Source organism: Gasterosteus aculeatus, chromosome 1 (assembly GCF_964276395.1).
Source record: "Gasterosteus aculeatus chromosome 1, fGasAcu3.hap1.1, whole genome shotgun sequence".
Lineage (NCBI taxonomy): Eukaryota > Metazoa > Chordata > Actinopteri > Perciformes > Gasterosteidae > Gasterosteus > Gasterosteus aculeatus.
The window spans coordinates 16,696,896-16,713,609 of record NC_135688.1 but is presented as its reverse complement, the minus strand read 5'-3'; the positions used below and the strand labels follow the sequence as shown (position 1 = coordinate 16,713,609).

The 16,714-nt window shown below is 44.4% G+C and overlaps 1 protein-coding gene across 1 annotated transcript; it reads right to left on the bottom strand.

Annotated features, from left to right (window-relative positions):
- Window positions 1-7,093: 7,093 nt before the first annotated feature.
- On the bottom strand, window positions 7,094-16,331 carry LOC120825918 (sushi domain-containing protein 6). The gene is made up of 5 exons (XM_040187757.2): window positions 15,958-16,331; window positions 13,118-13,224; window positions 11,699-11,902; window positions 8,498-8,642; window positions 7,094-8,404 (listed from the first exon to the last, which is right to left on the bottom strand). The coding sequence occupies exons 2-5, from the start codon at window positions 13,209-13,211 to the stop codon at window positions 8,071-8,073; spliced, it is 777 nt and encodes a 258-aa protein (XP_040043691.1). The 5' UTR covers window positions 13,212-13,224; window positions 15,958-16,331; the 3' UTR covers window positions 7,094-8,070.
- Window positions 16,332-16,714: the final 383 nt, after the last annotated feature.

Here is a 16,714-nt window from a genome sequence, read left to right as displayed (position 1 = left end):
CGTGTCCGTGGCCGCGTTCATCCTGGTGATTTACTACGTGTTTTTCTGGACACCAGACCCGCCGCACAACATCACGAGCAGCGGGGCAGCGAACCGCACCGACTGCTTCTCGGTTTTAGGATGACTTTGCTGCACGTGCGCCACATCTGCACACGTTATGTGGGTGAGCGCACACGCGCACCTGACACGCGGCTGCACCAGCGGCGGATGGAGAAACATGACTGCATCCACAGTTTGGGGGGGGGGCAGGTGCTGGCTAGTGCAGCTGTGTTCCGCATGCAGGAGGTCGGGGGGGCATTTTGTTGTATTTGTTGCATTTCGTCCAGCCTTACCCGAACATGCAGTCCTGTGGGGCTCTATGTGTTTAGCATGTTCTTGAAACTAGACAGGAAGGACATGTTTGCTTCGCCATCCACTCTTTTGTGTGTGTATGTGTGTGTTATATTGGGGGTTCTTCGGAAAAGTCATCCATACATCATTTAACTGTTATAAATGTTAAAATATCATTTCTGCGCCCCAAGTCCTGGACCTACACATCAAGCTCTTAATAGATATAAACCAAAACCCTGAACCCCCCTGAGAACCTGCAGTTTCCTGAGCAACATCTCCAGGAACCCTTTCAAGAACTTTTGAACCATAACTCTGGTCTCCCAACCCCAACCACCGAAGACCCCCTTCCAACCTCAAATACCCCGTGGCACCTTGCTCAAAAAACTCTCATCGAGACACGTTGAGGACCCCCGTACCTCCTTCCTGCCCATTGGAGATCCACCTCTCTGCACTAACGGAGATTTCTTCTATTCATTTATTTGGTTTTAAACATCCCAATGTGAATGATTGACTTGTTCTGTGTTTGCACAGCCGAATGCTGTTTTTATTCAGGTATCTAGAGGAATTTGAAGCGATACTGTACTGTAGCAGAAGTAGCCTAAATCTACTGGTAGCTCGTAGCTGTATGGAAAGTATACTCTCAGTAGTTGCAGCAATTTAACCTTTTTTTAGAGCAACTTTAGTCTTGCAGCGCCTCAACGGCTGAGCATCAATATTCAATGCAACATTGTTTGTACCTCTTCTTGATGACGCGGTGTGTTCGCCGCACTTCCTGTTCATAATTTAGGCTACAGTCCCTTAAATCTACTCGACTGTTTTATTTACGATGTAGCCTTGAGCCTTTATTGTTATATAATAAACTATGCATTTATTCCAGTGTGGGTGTCGTCTTTCTGCTGTCCACAGATGAGGTTCATGTGGAAAACCACATGCACAAGAGTTGATGCTTTTTTAATGCTGAATGACACGACATGTGGCCCTTTGTGTGCTGAGAAGATCCTTCTACTTCTTCAGCTAAATAAAAACCTCTGGGCTCAGCTGCAGAATAAATAATCACAAAGCTGTTTTTAGTGATACGTGGTTGTTACAACAGACAATAAGAGAGTTAACTTGCTCTTAAAATGCATCATAAATATTAATGCAGCATCGATATTAATCCATGTTATCATTAGTTAAAGTAGACCAGAATATTTTACTTCACAATGAATACTTTTTGGGTAAGTTACTTTTTGTGGGTGTGGGTTTGAAAGCAGGCTTTTTACATTTAATAGTATTTTCAGTTCCTCTGCTGAAGGGAATCGTGTGAGTTGTGCCTCCTCCTGTCAGACACAATCCGGCTCTGCACCTGAAACACATTCCTGTCACGTCGTAGTTTGGAGGCCTGAAATGGAAATCCGCTTTGTGTTGACTCAGCCACTTCCAGGGAATGACCTCACAAGAGTTTGTGCATCGGCCGTTTTCCTTCAGCGTGGAACTGCATTGCAGATGAGATCGATGACAGAAGACGACGGTTAACTAAAGAGTCAATCCACTGCCACAAGGTAATGTGATGAATATGTAAAATATATGATTTTAGGACAAGGGTCCAATAAAAACAAAAGAAGGAAGAACGACTGCCGGCAACTTGAGCTGCTGATTTGTTTTTTGATCGAAGGGGCTCGGCAATAGTATAGCAACATGCTATATGTTAGGAAATTTTAAGGGAAAATCTACGGCAAGCAGCTCATCAACCCGATTAGGAAGAGAAGGCCTCCTGAATCATTCTGAACAATATTCACCCACTCGTCGTCCATTATCCCGCTAAAACAGCTACTGAGACATCGATGCCTGACTACAATAATTGTGTGACATCAGAACCGCATCCACAGCAACGGTGTGTCATTCATATCAGTCGACGGATATAAAAGCCGCACCATAGAACGCTGTGTGACCATCTGGATGCAGGGACGACGTATTTCTGCTGTGCAACTCCAGAAGAGAGTTGAACTGGATTAATAAATCAAATAATCTATGTGGAAAACAACAGCATGTATGATACTGACCTGTTTTGTTCAGCAAAACAATCATCATGAATAATAAAAAAGTATTTTTTCTGTGTCATCGGGCTTTTAATTTTGACCACATTCTCACAAATTAACAATTTGCATTTACAGTTCAATTCAACTTGCCTTAAATGCATTAATATATGTGAAAAGACTCCAAATAATATTGTAGTCTGTCTTTACACATTTGTTTTCTGGAGTGGATACTTTGTTATTGGATATTTTTAAGGCTATAGTGTGTTTCAAAATGAGGGACTGGACACTCTGGAGTCATTGACACGTTGGTGCTTGAGGGGAAGCCTTTACACTGTTAAATCATTGGATCTGATTGAGATATAATCAGTCATCGAAGACAGATTGTGTCATTGATGTTGAGTCGATAACGATAACTGAAAACGAGCAGTTACCTTAATATTCAGTGAGCTGTTTAATTCTTCATTCTCAAGTCAAAAGACTCGTTTAACAGTGATAAAAAAATTAAAAAAAACCTTGTATCTAAGACAACAGTAAATTGATTGGCCATGCCTAAATGGATGTGGGAACATGCAGAGTCTGTGTATAGTTTGACTCTTTTAACCCGTACGTACATTTTCACAATAAAAGTCAATACAAAGGAAAGGTTTGTAGGTTTTCATCGGTGCATTGTTTGATAATATACGGTTAGTAATAAAGTTAAATCAAAAATGTTGTGACTCAACTAAATAATAATAATCAGTTGCTTTAGTGAACAGAGCCTAGACTGTATAAGGAGACGCAGAGTAAACGCGTTCACGCAGTATACGTGTATTAAAACCAGAAATTATATTTACTTGTGTTTTTATTATTTATCTCGGTTATTGAGACAGATTAATAGAATTATTTTTGCATTTCTCATGAATTCCATCTGGTGTAGAAACATTCAAGGAGCATGGTGGTCACTCTGGCTATACGTCATTGTGGGTAAATCTTGGAGGCAGTAGAGATCCACATAACAGTACATTATCTCTGTAAACATGTTTTACAATGGCTTTACTTATGTGGGAAACCAAATATGCGACCCGCATATCCGGGGAGATGGATCTGACTCTCATCCTTAAACTGCTTGTATTGGATTTATATTGGAGAAACTCCATGTGCCAGTGGCCGTGGCGTCCAGCATTACCAAACCTTCAACACTACCTCTGGTCTAAACAATTAAAAAAAAACAAGACCTAGAAAACAAGACCCTGAGTCAATATGGTTTGATTTTGAATCACAAGCACGTAGGTCGTTGTAATTATCAAGTTCAACACTGTTAGACAACGTTAAACAAACATCAGGCACCACTTTATTGTAACAGTATTTTCCATGAACAAAATATACTTTTTTATGCACCGGTAGTTAGAAAAACATAATTAATCATAAATAGCTAACCTTCCCCAACAAGGCCGACACCAACCAACCGACTGTCCAGCAATACAGAAGGTTTTCAGTAACCGGCAGCTTACTGTCAGTTAGTCGGGTAAAGGGTTAGTCACATCCAGGAGGCTTACGATATTCACACCTAATTCATTCTTTTTCCCAATAGAGCACGATTTCTAGAAGACCACCTCTGGTTCTACTGAGTGAACCCGATATGGAAGTGTCTTGCATTCAATCATTTGACCAGCAGGGGGCGACTCCTGCATGCAAAAATAATTATTGATGGAAGTCTACGGAAAAGGACTCTCCGTCCGACTTGATTTGTTACCCTCAGTAACCATTTGCACATGAGGTTGTGGTCTCAAGCCAAGCAGGCCTTGTGCAAAATACTTGCAGTTCCTTTGATACAATAACCAATATTTTCCCTTTGCAGAGCGAGAGTGCATCTCCATCCATGTTGGTCAAGCTGGTGTCCTGCTGGGAGCTCTGGTGCCCAGTGCAGACAGATGCCCATCAGCAAGACCATCGCAGGAGGAGACGACTCCTTCAACACTTTCTCCAGTGAGAGCGGAGCCAGAAAGCATCTGGACCTGGAGCCCGCTGTCGGTGAGTGTAATCGCTTCTGGCTGAGCAATAACGTAACTCAGAAATTCAAGTGTAAATGTGGCTGCCTGTGATGAAGTATTTTTGTCTCTTCAGATGAGGTGGACAGGGGGACTTACTGCCGCCTGTTCCACCCTGAGCAGCTGATCACTGCTTAGGAGGATGCTGCTAACAATTAAGCCTGTGGAAACAATATCACAGGCGTAGTGCTGGACAGGATTCCCAAGCTGGTGGGTAACTTGATATCTGAGGATCCATCGTTGGATTCAAATAAAATGACAGTATCTCACGTGTGATCACTGTCTCCTGCCACAGTCTGACCAGCTCCAGAGGTGGGACCGGCTTCACCTCTCCCCTGATGGAGCATCTGTCTGTCGACTACATCCTAAGCTGGATCCTAAGTCCAAGCTGGAGTTCTCCATCTACCCACCGTCCAACGCTGTGGTGGAGCCCTACAACTCCATCCTGACCACCCACTGGACGTTTATGTTAGAAAACGAGGCCATCTTAGATATCTGTCGTAGGAACCTCGATATCGAGCCAACCTGAACAGGTTGATCAGTCAGATTGTCTCCTCCGTCACCGCTTCCCTTCATTTAGATGGTGGCCTCAATGTGGATCAGACCGAGTCGCACACCACCTTGGTGCCATATCCCTGAAGGCTTTTTTTAAGCAACAGCTTAATATTGTATAGTTGAGTCTGCAACCACAGATTATATTACTAACTGTATATTATTAAACGATGTGTACCTGTATGAATGGAGTGAATCTGCATGTTGTTAACACACCTCCATCAGACCATGACTATTTACATACGGCAATTAAGTTTAAGCTAAAGGTATCCTGTAAATATTTGCACCACAGACTAATTTACATGGTAGCAAAGAAGAGAAGAGAACAAATGAGATCTGAGATTATCGGGCGTCAAAGTGTTTCACAGTTACACATTCAAATAAAAAACGATAGCATTCAATGCAGATACACTCACATACAACACATGACGATAAATCCAATAGAGGTCTTTAAATTACAATAAGCCTACACATCTGATTCAAGAGGAAGTTACTGTTTCTTTGACTTCCTGTTTATTCTCTATACGCCCCTTGCTACTTTCTAGACGTGACTCATTTGGCTTTTTACTGCTTTGCGCAACCGGGAGGCCAGAGTAATTTTGGGGAGGAAACAGAGCCATCTTTATGTAGACTATAGGGTTCAAGTCTCCTCCCGCAGCAGAGGTACCCATCAGTTTACTCCAACGGACTGGAGACGTGTGGGCTCCCTCTACGGCAGACTGCACAAACACCTAAATCTCACTTCAGACTCCTCTGACTGGAGCCTCCGTGGCCCTCGGCCGTAGACTCGCGTGTCACGTAAATGCAGCCAAGCTCACAGGACTCTGCGTGCACCCGGGTGACAGGGTGAAGGGGGAAATTGGTACGTAGGATTGGGCTCAAGCAACACTAAACTTGCTCTATGCCCAGAACACTGGCTGACTCATTATCGCCAAAACAGAAGTTAGATCTGATGAAGTCACCTTCTACCCAGACAAAATGATATTTACAATGAGAAAAGGAGGTTCTATGCTTATGCAAACAGCTGAGTTCAAAGATGTATCTAAAAACAGAGCCCAATCACTGCAGGTGATTACTATGGAGGAATTGTCAATGTTGTCTTTTAAGGTCCTCTGGTGCTTTTCTTCATATCATTCTTTTCTTCAACTAAAGGGAACTACAGTCCAGCATGGGGCTTCTGAGGCACAGATAGACGGCCTTGTATCTAATTATATCATTCCAAAAAGGCTTTGGTCCCTGGATCCTTTGATTGAATGGACCTTTTGAGAAAAGACCACCAACCTGCCTGGGCTCCATCATGTAGCAACTGGTTTAGTGCACCATCAGCATCAGGAACGGACACAACATCTGGAAAAATATAATGGTGTTGTCATGGTGCAGGGGTAGAAAGGGTGCACTGGGAACTGCAAGGTTGGTGGTTTGAGTCCCAGCTGCCCAAAGTGTCCCTGAACAAGACACCTAACCCCTAATTGCTCCCTGGGCAAAATGTAAAAAGCCGCGGGGTAAAGATGTAATGTAAGTCGCTTTGGATAAAGGCGGAATACAATGACTGTTATGTTGGAAAAAATGTACACCGTAGTTTAGGGAAATAAATAGAAAAGACCATATAAGCAGAAGCAGGTCATATAGAGAGTTATAAAGTTATTGTAGTGCGGTACAAACAAATGTCATAGTATGTCATTAATAAATAAACTCGTACCGTATACTGTTATGAAAGATATCATGACAATGTCAGACTATATCAAAGTATGTGATGTAAAACAAAAAAGCAGGTAATAGAAAGAAAAAAATGCATTGTATGACGATTTTGAAGAATAATATAAATAATTGGAAGGTATGGAAAGGATTACACAAATAACCTTTGTAGAGTATAGCATGAATTAAAAGTCCTGGTATAGTGTCACCTTGTAATGGCTGCGGTTGTCAGCATTTAGCTGCAGTGTTGAGTGCTGTGGGGCTGCAGTAGAATTCCACATTAAGCACCTTTCGAGTTGTTATTGACATAATAACACATGGGATGAGAACATTGACGTTTGAGGATTGTGTTGAGAAGTGTAGATTTGAGCAGCTGCTCTACAAACATGAGATATGAACAAACATTCTTTTAGCTTTGGGAAAATAGTTCACATTGAGTCCTTCCTGATGCAAATTTATATTAAGATGAGGTCATGTCAAACGTCAACATTTATTGATCATATAATTCTGTGCAATAACACAAATGTACAAATAATCTTTTAGTAAATATTACAATCCAGTTAGGATTTGTTGCCACAATATGAAACATAAAATACATTCAAGGTCTGTAAAGGCGTTGGTCGCTCTGCAGAGGCTAGAGGGGGAAGTAGCCTGGTGAAGTGAAGATGCATGCGCACGCACGCACGCACGCACTTTGGGGTTATTTGGTCCAGAATGAAAACTGTTTGTCGTCTTTGTGAGTCTCCACTGATGGAGCAAATGCACAATAATGTTATATTCTCTTGATTAGACATTTCAATTAATCAAAATATAAAATTTTCCTTCACTCACCAGTAAATGAACACATCCGATCATTGTAACTTCTCTAAATATTTGATATACACAAAATAAATATCACAAAATGGTGCTTGTTTGTCACAATCTATCGTCCTAGTGTCCGCACACGAGCATGTTATTAGTACCTTCACTGTGCACCACGCTGGCTTTAAATCAACACCACCAAGAGAAACACTTTACCAAAGGTAGATTCAGATAGAGATGGAGTCAGTTGCCGTGGAAACGCACAGGATTTTTGTACTGCAACAGCACAATCCACACTCTCACCGACTCCAGAAACACACTCATAATTCCAATAAAACGTACTGTCATCACACTAAAAATAAGGCATTCGGGAGCTAAAGGTTTCGGCATAAAGCACAAGTGCCCTTGTGTCACATTCAATAGACACACTTTACAATCAATACCTCCCGTAGAAATGGTTCAGGTCTTTGTGACCTCACTGCCGGCCAATCAGAGCTTATCAGCTTTTTCTAAATTAGCATGTGATGCTGGTGAGCTGCAGCCAGTCAGAAAAAGTGCAGTACTGGATGTATTTTTACACCGCAGCTGTCAATCAAAATCCTTCATTGCTAAACACGTAATCACATGTAAACCCTGCAGTCTGTCAATCAAGTGTCCTTGTCATCTGAAAACGCGACGCGGAGCGGCCGGATGTCCCCGTCCCCCATCCTGTCCCTATGTTGTGACGACTGCACCTCCTCGTACGGGGGCGGCGGGTTGTCGGGGCTGGGCAGGGGGGGGCGGTTGCTGCTGTCTTGATTGTTGAGAGCCGCTGGGTGACAGCTGGGAGCCTCTTGAGCCAGTAGGAGCTGGGTGGGGCCCCCCGGCGCTGAGAAGGCGGGGAGGCGCTGCCCCCAGCTGCTGTACATCGCCTCCTCGTAGGAGGGGAGGGAGACGGGAAGTCCGTCCACCATCAGGTCCAGCTGGTCTGAAGAGCGCCGGCTGCGGGGACACACAGAGAGGATGAGCTGAAACACACACGCGGACACACAAGGTGCTCTGTGAGCGTAACACGGAAAGACATCTTCTTCTCACCTGTGTGATTGACACGGGATAAGGCGGGACTTGACCACCAGGCAGGCGGTGGTGGTCAGCAGGAAGATGGACACGCCCACTGCTGTCGTGGCCATGCTGGGCATTGAATTGTTGACTCTGTCGTCAGAGCGCATGTTGGGACCCTCTGAGGAAGAAGAGCACAAACGTGGGTTAAAGACGTGAGGGATCTTTCACTACGTCTCAAAGCAATTCAATTATTTTCCACTCTTTGCCATTTGCACACATTTAGTTGTGCAATTTCGTTTGAGAACAATACAGCAGAAAAACAAGATGTGCAATAATCGCATGTAATTTGTGTTAAACAGTAATAAAACAAAGTTTGGGAGACAACGATGACATTTGTATGGATAGAAATAGATTATCAAACATTATCTACGAGGGGAAGTTGTTTATCTTGTTCTGTGGTTCTGAAAATCATGAAAATACGAGTATTCTGTGACGCTCAGACAGCGGCAAAACCAAGGAAATAATGATTGGTTACGATGGTTTCCTCTTTCTGCGCGCCGACTTCCTGGCGCACAGACTGAGTGAATGGCGACAGAGGAAGTGGAAACCGATCCGAGTCACGGAAAGCTTCGAGCGGCGCTGTGGAGAAAGAGCTCGCTGTGATGCTTCAGCTTACGTCTTATTTACAAAAAGTGCACATCGTCGGGTCATCAGGCACCTCTGCACTGGTGGTTACGGCTCAAAAGGCACCGAGGCTCCATCTTTGAGGTCAAATCCCCATTTGTGAGAACGGCCTTTAAACCAAATCCATAAAAGAGTTAATCTTCTACTGGATTCTCGTTCAAGTTGACCTCCTATACGCCCCATATTTGATGATATTTGTCATTTCTGATTCAAAACTTTGTTTCCCAATCTTTGAACGGTCTCTGTACGTAGCGCAGAATACGTAATTAGGTGCACTTTGCATGTCCCCTCCCATCTCTTTATGGGAAAGTCCCACTTTCCCCTTGACCCTCCCGTGAATCCCGATTCATGACACGGAAAAGCAGAATTTGCCCATTTTCAGTTTCGGCGACCGGCAATGTAAGCGCTCGCCTCAGTGCGGCTTGTTTGTGGACACCTCGCCGCGCTGTCACGCACACAGAGCGAAACAAACGCGTCTGAAGTGGGCGCAAAGGCATTAGTGCCTGAGGCCCCGAGTGGTAAGTGGGTCAAGGGAGGTTGAATATATGATTGTTTTAGGGGAGATATTTCCTTTTTGAGAATCACAGATTCATTGAGACCAAACCTGATCTCAGTCACCTGCAAGGGGAGATACATTATGAAAAAAATAAACCAAACCAAAAATACTTTTCAGATACAACAGTCCTCTTAGATCGACAGTTGTAACAGTGCCACACTCCGTGATGGCAAAAGTACTACAAGTAAACATTGGGAAAATGTACTACTTCAAAGATGAGAAATGTCCCCTATGGTCCTTCTATAATTATACATCTTGTATCGTTAGATCATTACTTTGATGTAAAAAAAAAGTTGGCTTTTCACTTTTTGTGTCACTTCTGGTTCCAGCAAATGAAAATGTTGCCGACGAGGCTTTCGAAACATTAACAGCATCAGTTATACATTAACATGATTAAAAGGAAAAGCAGTAAACGCTGAAACGTGAAATGATTCTACGTGAAAAACGGCAAATGATCGGAAGTTTGCTCCAATCATTCAGGAAATGTTTTCTCAGAAATTCGTTCGGTTTTTAAATGCACAAAATAAAAAATAAAACTATAGCTAGCTAAATGCAGTGAAGTAAAAAGAACAATATTTGCTTCCGAGATGTGGGAGTACAAAGTAACATAAATAGAGGAAAGTATTTTACTTAAGTTGTCACAACAGCAATGACCCGGCATCTGCTTCCTGCGGGTCATAAATGAGTGATCAGCCTGCAAAGCCTCGGGGTCGGAGCTGCTGACTCACGAGCACATCACACAGTGGGCTCGTCACTGCGGTGGTGAGCGAGGGTGCTGGGAAATGCAGAGAGCTGTTGAGGTTTCGTACTCAAAGGGTAGTAGACAGTAGAGACAGTAGAGGGATTCAATATTCTCTCTGCTGAGAACTCAAAGCATTCAGCAGAAAATCCTCTTCGAATGACTTCCTTTAGGGTTCGGAGGAAGAGACGAGAAAACCGGCTGCCCAAAAACACTTATTACAAGTACACGTCATGCATTCCAAATCTCCCCTAAAGGGCCAGTAACTAAGAATAGTTGTGTTTTTGTAACACGCTCTCGGCCCGTCACATACTGACGCTGGGTCAGGAAAAACATTGCACATGATGGGCTTAAAAAAAGCACATAAAACTAAAAACGTACATCAAGTACAGAACACACATTACCTCACAATAATAGAACAACACTTGAAACTACCAGTGGCCTCTGTTTAATTATTTATCACGGAGTGTTGTCTAATTACCCATCTGGTAAAGAGCTGCGCTCGTGCTAATAGAATCTGGATCATATCATTGTGACCTTCGTTTAGCTTGTAAATGGCCCTTCACAGCCGCACAGGGAGCAAACTCTGAAGCCAGATGTCAACAAATCGGTCCGTTCAGGTCAAAGAATGCAGACCTGCACCCTAAATCACTGGAAGATTTATACACACCACCACATTTTCCTGTTTCACACACAGGAGGCGTCACTGTTGAACTTCATCAACAAGGAGACAATTTAAGATATAGATATTTTGTATACTACTTAGTATTAATAATAATAACTAATTAGTGTGGATTGAATGCGGCGGCGTAGAAGTCACATTTTTCTCACACACGTTTTCTCTGAGATGTTGCAGAATACAAACGTAAAGAAGCATAAAATGTTAATACATAAATAATCATTCCAGTGAAATCATGATACCGAGGCCATCAGGAGAGTTATTCCCTGACTGAGGTGAGAACACACAGGGACCAGATTGTCACGACAGGAAGTGATCCAGGTGAACTCTGAGCTGCCACTCCGCCACTTTTAGATGAAGCTGCTAATTTCCTCTATGAAGTACAAGAGAAAAAAGGGATTCCCAGATCCAGAATAAACGTTATACATCTTAAATGAATAACAAACCTAATTCTCACATCTGTGAGGGGCGACCTTCACCATTGATTGACAGACGAATCAACGCTTGAGGCCTTCAGCGGTCAAAGCCGACAAAGGAAGTCGACCACTTGTCAGACGGCGCCTCGTGAACGCTCACCTCGGTTGGGGATGCAGGCGGGGATCGGGGGCTGCCACCTCCCATGGCGACACCTGGACACGCGGACCTTGTTGTTGATGTGGTAGCCGGGCTCGCAGAAGAAGTGAATGGAGCTCTTGAGGGGAAAACCCCGACATGGCGACGGATCACAGCGGAACCCTCCGTGCTCCAGCACCAGCGGGTGGGTGCAGTTACTCAGTCGGCCTGTGGGGGACGTAAACAACCGGGGGTCAGCGGGGGTCTCAGAGTTTGAACCATACGTTTCAAACTCCTCAGTCTCTGCTCCACATCCACGTGTTCTCTCTCTCTCTCTCGCTCTCAAAGAACTGGATAAACATCTCGGCTTCCACCAGCTGGTGGACGTTTAACTCCTTCAGCTGCAGATGGTCAGCTTAGTCAACAGCAATGCGTCATATTCTATTACATCATCACACGTTGGTAGCGTCTGTCCTGTGAGAACCAAGTGGCTCTAAAGGAGAGAAACAGCCTTTTCTTTTCAGCTATGTTACGATTTATATTCCACGGGATGCAAAAGGCTTTTTAAAGAGTTTATTTAACTTGAGAAGGAGGATTTTCTCAACTTCCGTGTAACACAAATCTTCAGCGTGGACACATGTGGTGATACGTGGTTTTCAATGGACAGGAGGGGCCGGATAAAAATAAAGTGGGGAAAAAAAAAAAGTACAATATGGCAGTGATCAAGGACGGGGGTTGTAGTGATTACAGCGCGTGACTGAATGCTTTGTTGAGAGGCTCAGCAGCTTGGGGAGGACACGGTGGAAGGACAGCGAGGTGGTGTTACTGTAAACACAGCGAGCGAACCGGCTCTGCAGAGGCTCAGCTCTGGGCTTGGATACATGGACACGTAGCTTCACGCTGCCCGCTGGGAGCTCATGCAGGAATCACAACGTCACCCACTCCCCCCCCCCCCCCCCCCCGATCTCCACCCGCCACCATTAAAGCCTACGTCTGTAGAATCACGGTTTCCACTGACACCACAACCTCAACGCGCCGAGTGTGAGGCGGAGAGTGGAAACTCACTGGGAATGACGGCGTAACTACAGAAGCCTCCGTGGTTTTTAGTTGCTCCAGAAAAAGATCTAAAGTGCGACGTTATGATGAGAGGAAGCCGGTTGAGGTTCAAACCACTGAAACAGAGCAGAGTCTCCATCCTGCCTCGGTGAATTCAACAAAGCTTACATCACGGGACGTGACAGAGACGCGTTAAATAGCTCATCGTTTCCGTACGTCTTTCAGGCAAATCTTTGTTTTCTCAAATATCATCAGATCAGTTCTTCTCGCTGCCCCTTTTCTGCATTTCCCCAAAATGATTTTCAGCACGTAGGAATAATATCCGCCCGTCTGCTGCAACGAACGAGGGAGGAACCCGAGAAGCAGGCAATGACTCAGAGGTCCTACCTGCTGTGAGGAGCGGGGAGGAGGCCAGCAGCAGGAGTCCACATACCAGGGTGACGCGTCCACAGGGCGAAGGACACGGGGCCGACGCAGACATCAAAGCGGACTTCCTGAGGACACAACGGGGACGAGGGGTCAGAAAGAGGACGCACAAACCCATTTATCAGGAAGCGGGAGTCACTTTGCTCTCTGGGAAGCCGCTCCTGCTTAAAGGGAGTAAAGGAACATAAAGGCTCGGGTTTTTTCACTCTGGGTGTGTGATCAGCCGTGTTTATCGACACCTGCCAGCTGCTGGCTTCACCTGTTGGTCCCTGAGCCGCTCCAAGTCTTCACATTCCCTTTGAAAACAAAGATCTGAACCTTTAGGACTTCTCGTCTCCCTCAGGCTTAAGAGGATCTATTTGGACTACGGGACGTCATCACTACCAATGGTACACAGCATTTTGTTGAATGCATTAATATTCCACTTATAAAACGCTAAAGCGAAACTAATAAGCTACGTGCATCAAGGCAATGGTTTATGGAGAGCTTATACATACAAATGTTTTGTTCAAATGCTGGAGGCAAAACACCAAACGAAAAAGGTATCACGCAAAATCCTTCAAATCCATCTTGTTTGAAACAAACTGAAAATGGCTAATCAAAGCATATTGCGTATATGTAATTAGCCGATTAGCCTGGGTGTTGTTGGATAAATAAAAAGAAGTGCTGCTGATATTTTGGGTTCATTTCCTGTCATGACCTTTGCTCAGCCGACAGACCGGAGGTTGCCGGGTAATCGGCGATTACAAGCTCGCCTGGAGCCACCGGGAGAGAGACAACGATCATTAAAGTCAGCCTGATGGGGAGACGTGTACAGAGACAACCGACCCACAGTAATAGGACATCCATATATGTGGATTGATAACAGAAAAAATGTTTGCGCTGCCACATTGTGTAGCCTGTACGCGCGAAGTCTCCAAAATTTATGTCATTTTACAATTCATATCTTTAAAAGGACGTTTTCTCAATTATTTTCCTCCGAGCCAGAAATCTCCACTTCAGTACATCTTATCAGTACACATCAGTACATATTATACAATATATTTAATATGAAAATGCCCCATTTTGCATTTAATCACATGACCTAAAGCTTGTGAAACAACAAATAAACTGGGGAAGTTTCACTGTGTAGTGTAGTTTACATTTGTACCCCCTCTTAAAAATGTTTTACTTCTCTGCGTTACTGTTTAGGCGCCGAGGGGGGGGGGAACTAGTGCGAGGTGTCGGCCCAAATGCCACACAGTGGGTGGTTTGTGTGTGCGGCTTGTGCCGTCTTTAGTGTGTGTTGTGCTTTTCATTTCAAGAGTCATCAGTCACATCTGGAGCAGTGAGGGGACGACCCCTCCCCCCTAATGTCTCACACACACACACACACACACAGACACACACACACACACACACACACACACACACGCTGCTTGCAGGAGGCAGTGAACATGAAACAGTGAAAAGCAAAGTTCAGGTTGGGGAATCCAGTGTGTTCACCCACTAGAGCGCATCGGACAGGCTGGTTGATGAGTAGCTGGCGGGACGCTGCCATGTTGAACTTTGTACTTGTGGGTTTTCCGAGCAGAAAGAGCAAACTCTTTTTACGAAAACTGCATTGTAAAAGAAAAAATTTTTTTACGGAAAATCACTTACTAACCCGAGTAAAAGTACAAATGTATAAGTGCAAGAGGTTTTTGATATGCCTAATCGATAAATGTCTTAATTCCTTGAATGTTGACCTCGGTAAAGGTTTGCTCAGTTGAACTACTTAGACTGCAGCGTACAGCCTAAATAATATATATATATATTTCATGTTACCTCCACCTGCTCCATGTGAGCGATTGATGGAGGTTTGGTAAAGCTTTGAATGTTCCGCATACACTTTGTACACAGTGGAAGTGCTGATGCTGCAGCTTCTGTTGAAACGGTGCCACAGATCTGCTTTCAGGGCTTCAATCCACGAGGCACTTTGTGTTCAAAAGCCTGTGTTGGTTAACCTAGCAGCTAATTCAAAAGTAATGTCTTATAACCATGAATGAAAGATGAGTAAACATGTTCCTTTGGGGATTTCTGGAACTTTTTTGATAGATTAGGAGATCCTTAGAATGACTAACTTTTTATTTTAACTTTATTTTTAATTAAAACATTTTTAATTAAACATTTATTATTTGTCTTGTTGTCCATTGTCTTACTGCCCAATGTTATGCAACAACCGCCATGTCAAGTTCTTTGTATGTCGAACATATTTTGGCAATAAATGTTCCGGATCCTAAATGCTTCAGCTGCAGGTGGAACATGCAGTGAAAAGCCTAAAACACCCCTGAAACCTGCTCTGAGAAAGAGACACCGTGAAGTCTCGTCTAAGCTCCCCCCAACAGTGACCCCCCCCCCCCCCCCCCCTTCCACAAAGCACCTGAATGACACCTGGAATACACAAAACCTCCAGAGACACCTGGGAGCCCATCAGAGGTCACAGGTCACTCTGTACAGCCCCTTTGTTGTCGTGGAAGCTTCAGGAGTTCACTACATCCTCCCGTGGGATTATTGGATATAAATACAAATGATTACATTTCTATAGTTGAATTGATTGTTATCTTTAACTACTAAATAGAATCCCAGCCACTGTAAATAAAAGCGTAATGTAAACCGCTGGTGACATCCAGTCACACAGCCAATAAAACCAGATATTCTATAAAGCAGACGTAAAAACAGATCACACAAAGAGGACATGCGGTTCTGATCGGTTCGGATCGATACAAAACATCCTCCCTGTGAAGGCACTAAATATCGAGCAGTTTAAAAAAAGATCTTACCTGGGAGCCGCGGATCAGGAGGCGGCAGCGGGGGAGATCGAGCCCTGAAGCCGCTGTGCAGCCTGCGGGGATCCGCCGGTAAATTGACGCTTTCGGATCCGAGGAGCGCGACGCATCGACGGGTCGATGGATCTAATGGAACACTGCGTCCGTCCGTCCGTCCGTCCGCCCGCCAACGTCCTGCCGCCCCGCTCCTGCGCAGCTACAAGTGGGACGTTTCGGGCTGCTCTCTGCCTGACTCATCGATCAGCTGTGCTTCACACCGAACGCCCTGGGGGCTTCCGATTGGTCGCCGCGAGCCGCCAAACACCGCCCACCCGGGCGGCTCCGTCACGTTCTGGAAGCGCTCTTTTTAGCTCACAACCGAGAGAGACACGCACGCGCGCACACACACGTTGGTTTAACCCAGCGGTTCTCAAACTGTGGGGCGCGGAGGTCTTACAGGGGGCGCGAGGGACTGGGGGAAATGTGGATCTATTTTTTTTAATCTTTTTTAAAATTAAAATTGTATATATAATCCTTTATTAATCCCACATGGGGAAATTATTTGACCCATCAGTAGGAATTAAGGAGCAGTGTGCTGCTGGGAAGCAAACTATGGAGAGAACACGCACTGTAAAACATCACATTGCTGTTATCAGTTATGTCCAGTTACTTTTTCTCTTTAACAGTTAAGTCACAAAATGTCGTTATTTCAATTAAAATTCGACCGAATCAGTTTGAGAACTGGTTTAACCACGTACTTCCTCTCACGCAC

Coding starts and splice junctions, on each gene's coding strand:
- LOC120825918 (XM_040187757.2), bottom strand. CDS start 13,211: ATGTCTGCGTCGGCCCCGTGTCCTTCGCCCTGTGGACGCGTCACCCTG. Junction 11,903..13,117: donor CTCCCCGCTCCTCACAGCAG/GTAGGACCTCTG, acceptor CGTCCCCCACAG/GCCGACTGAGTAACTGCACC. Junction 8,405..8,497: donor ATCCCGTGTCAATCACACAG/GTGAGAAGAAGA, acceptor GTGTCCCCGCAG/CCGGCGCTCTTCAGACCAGC.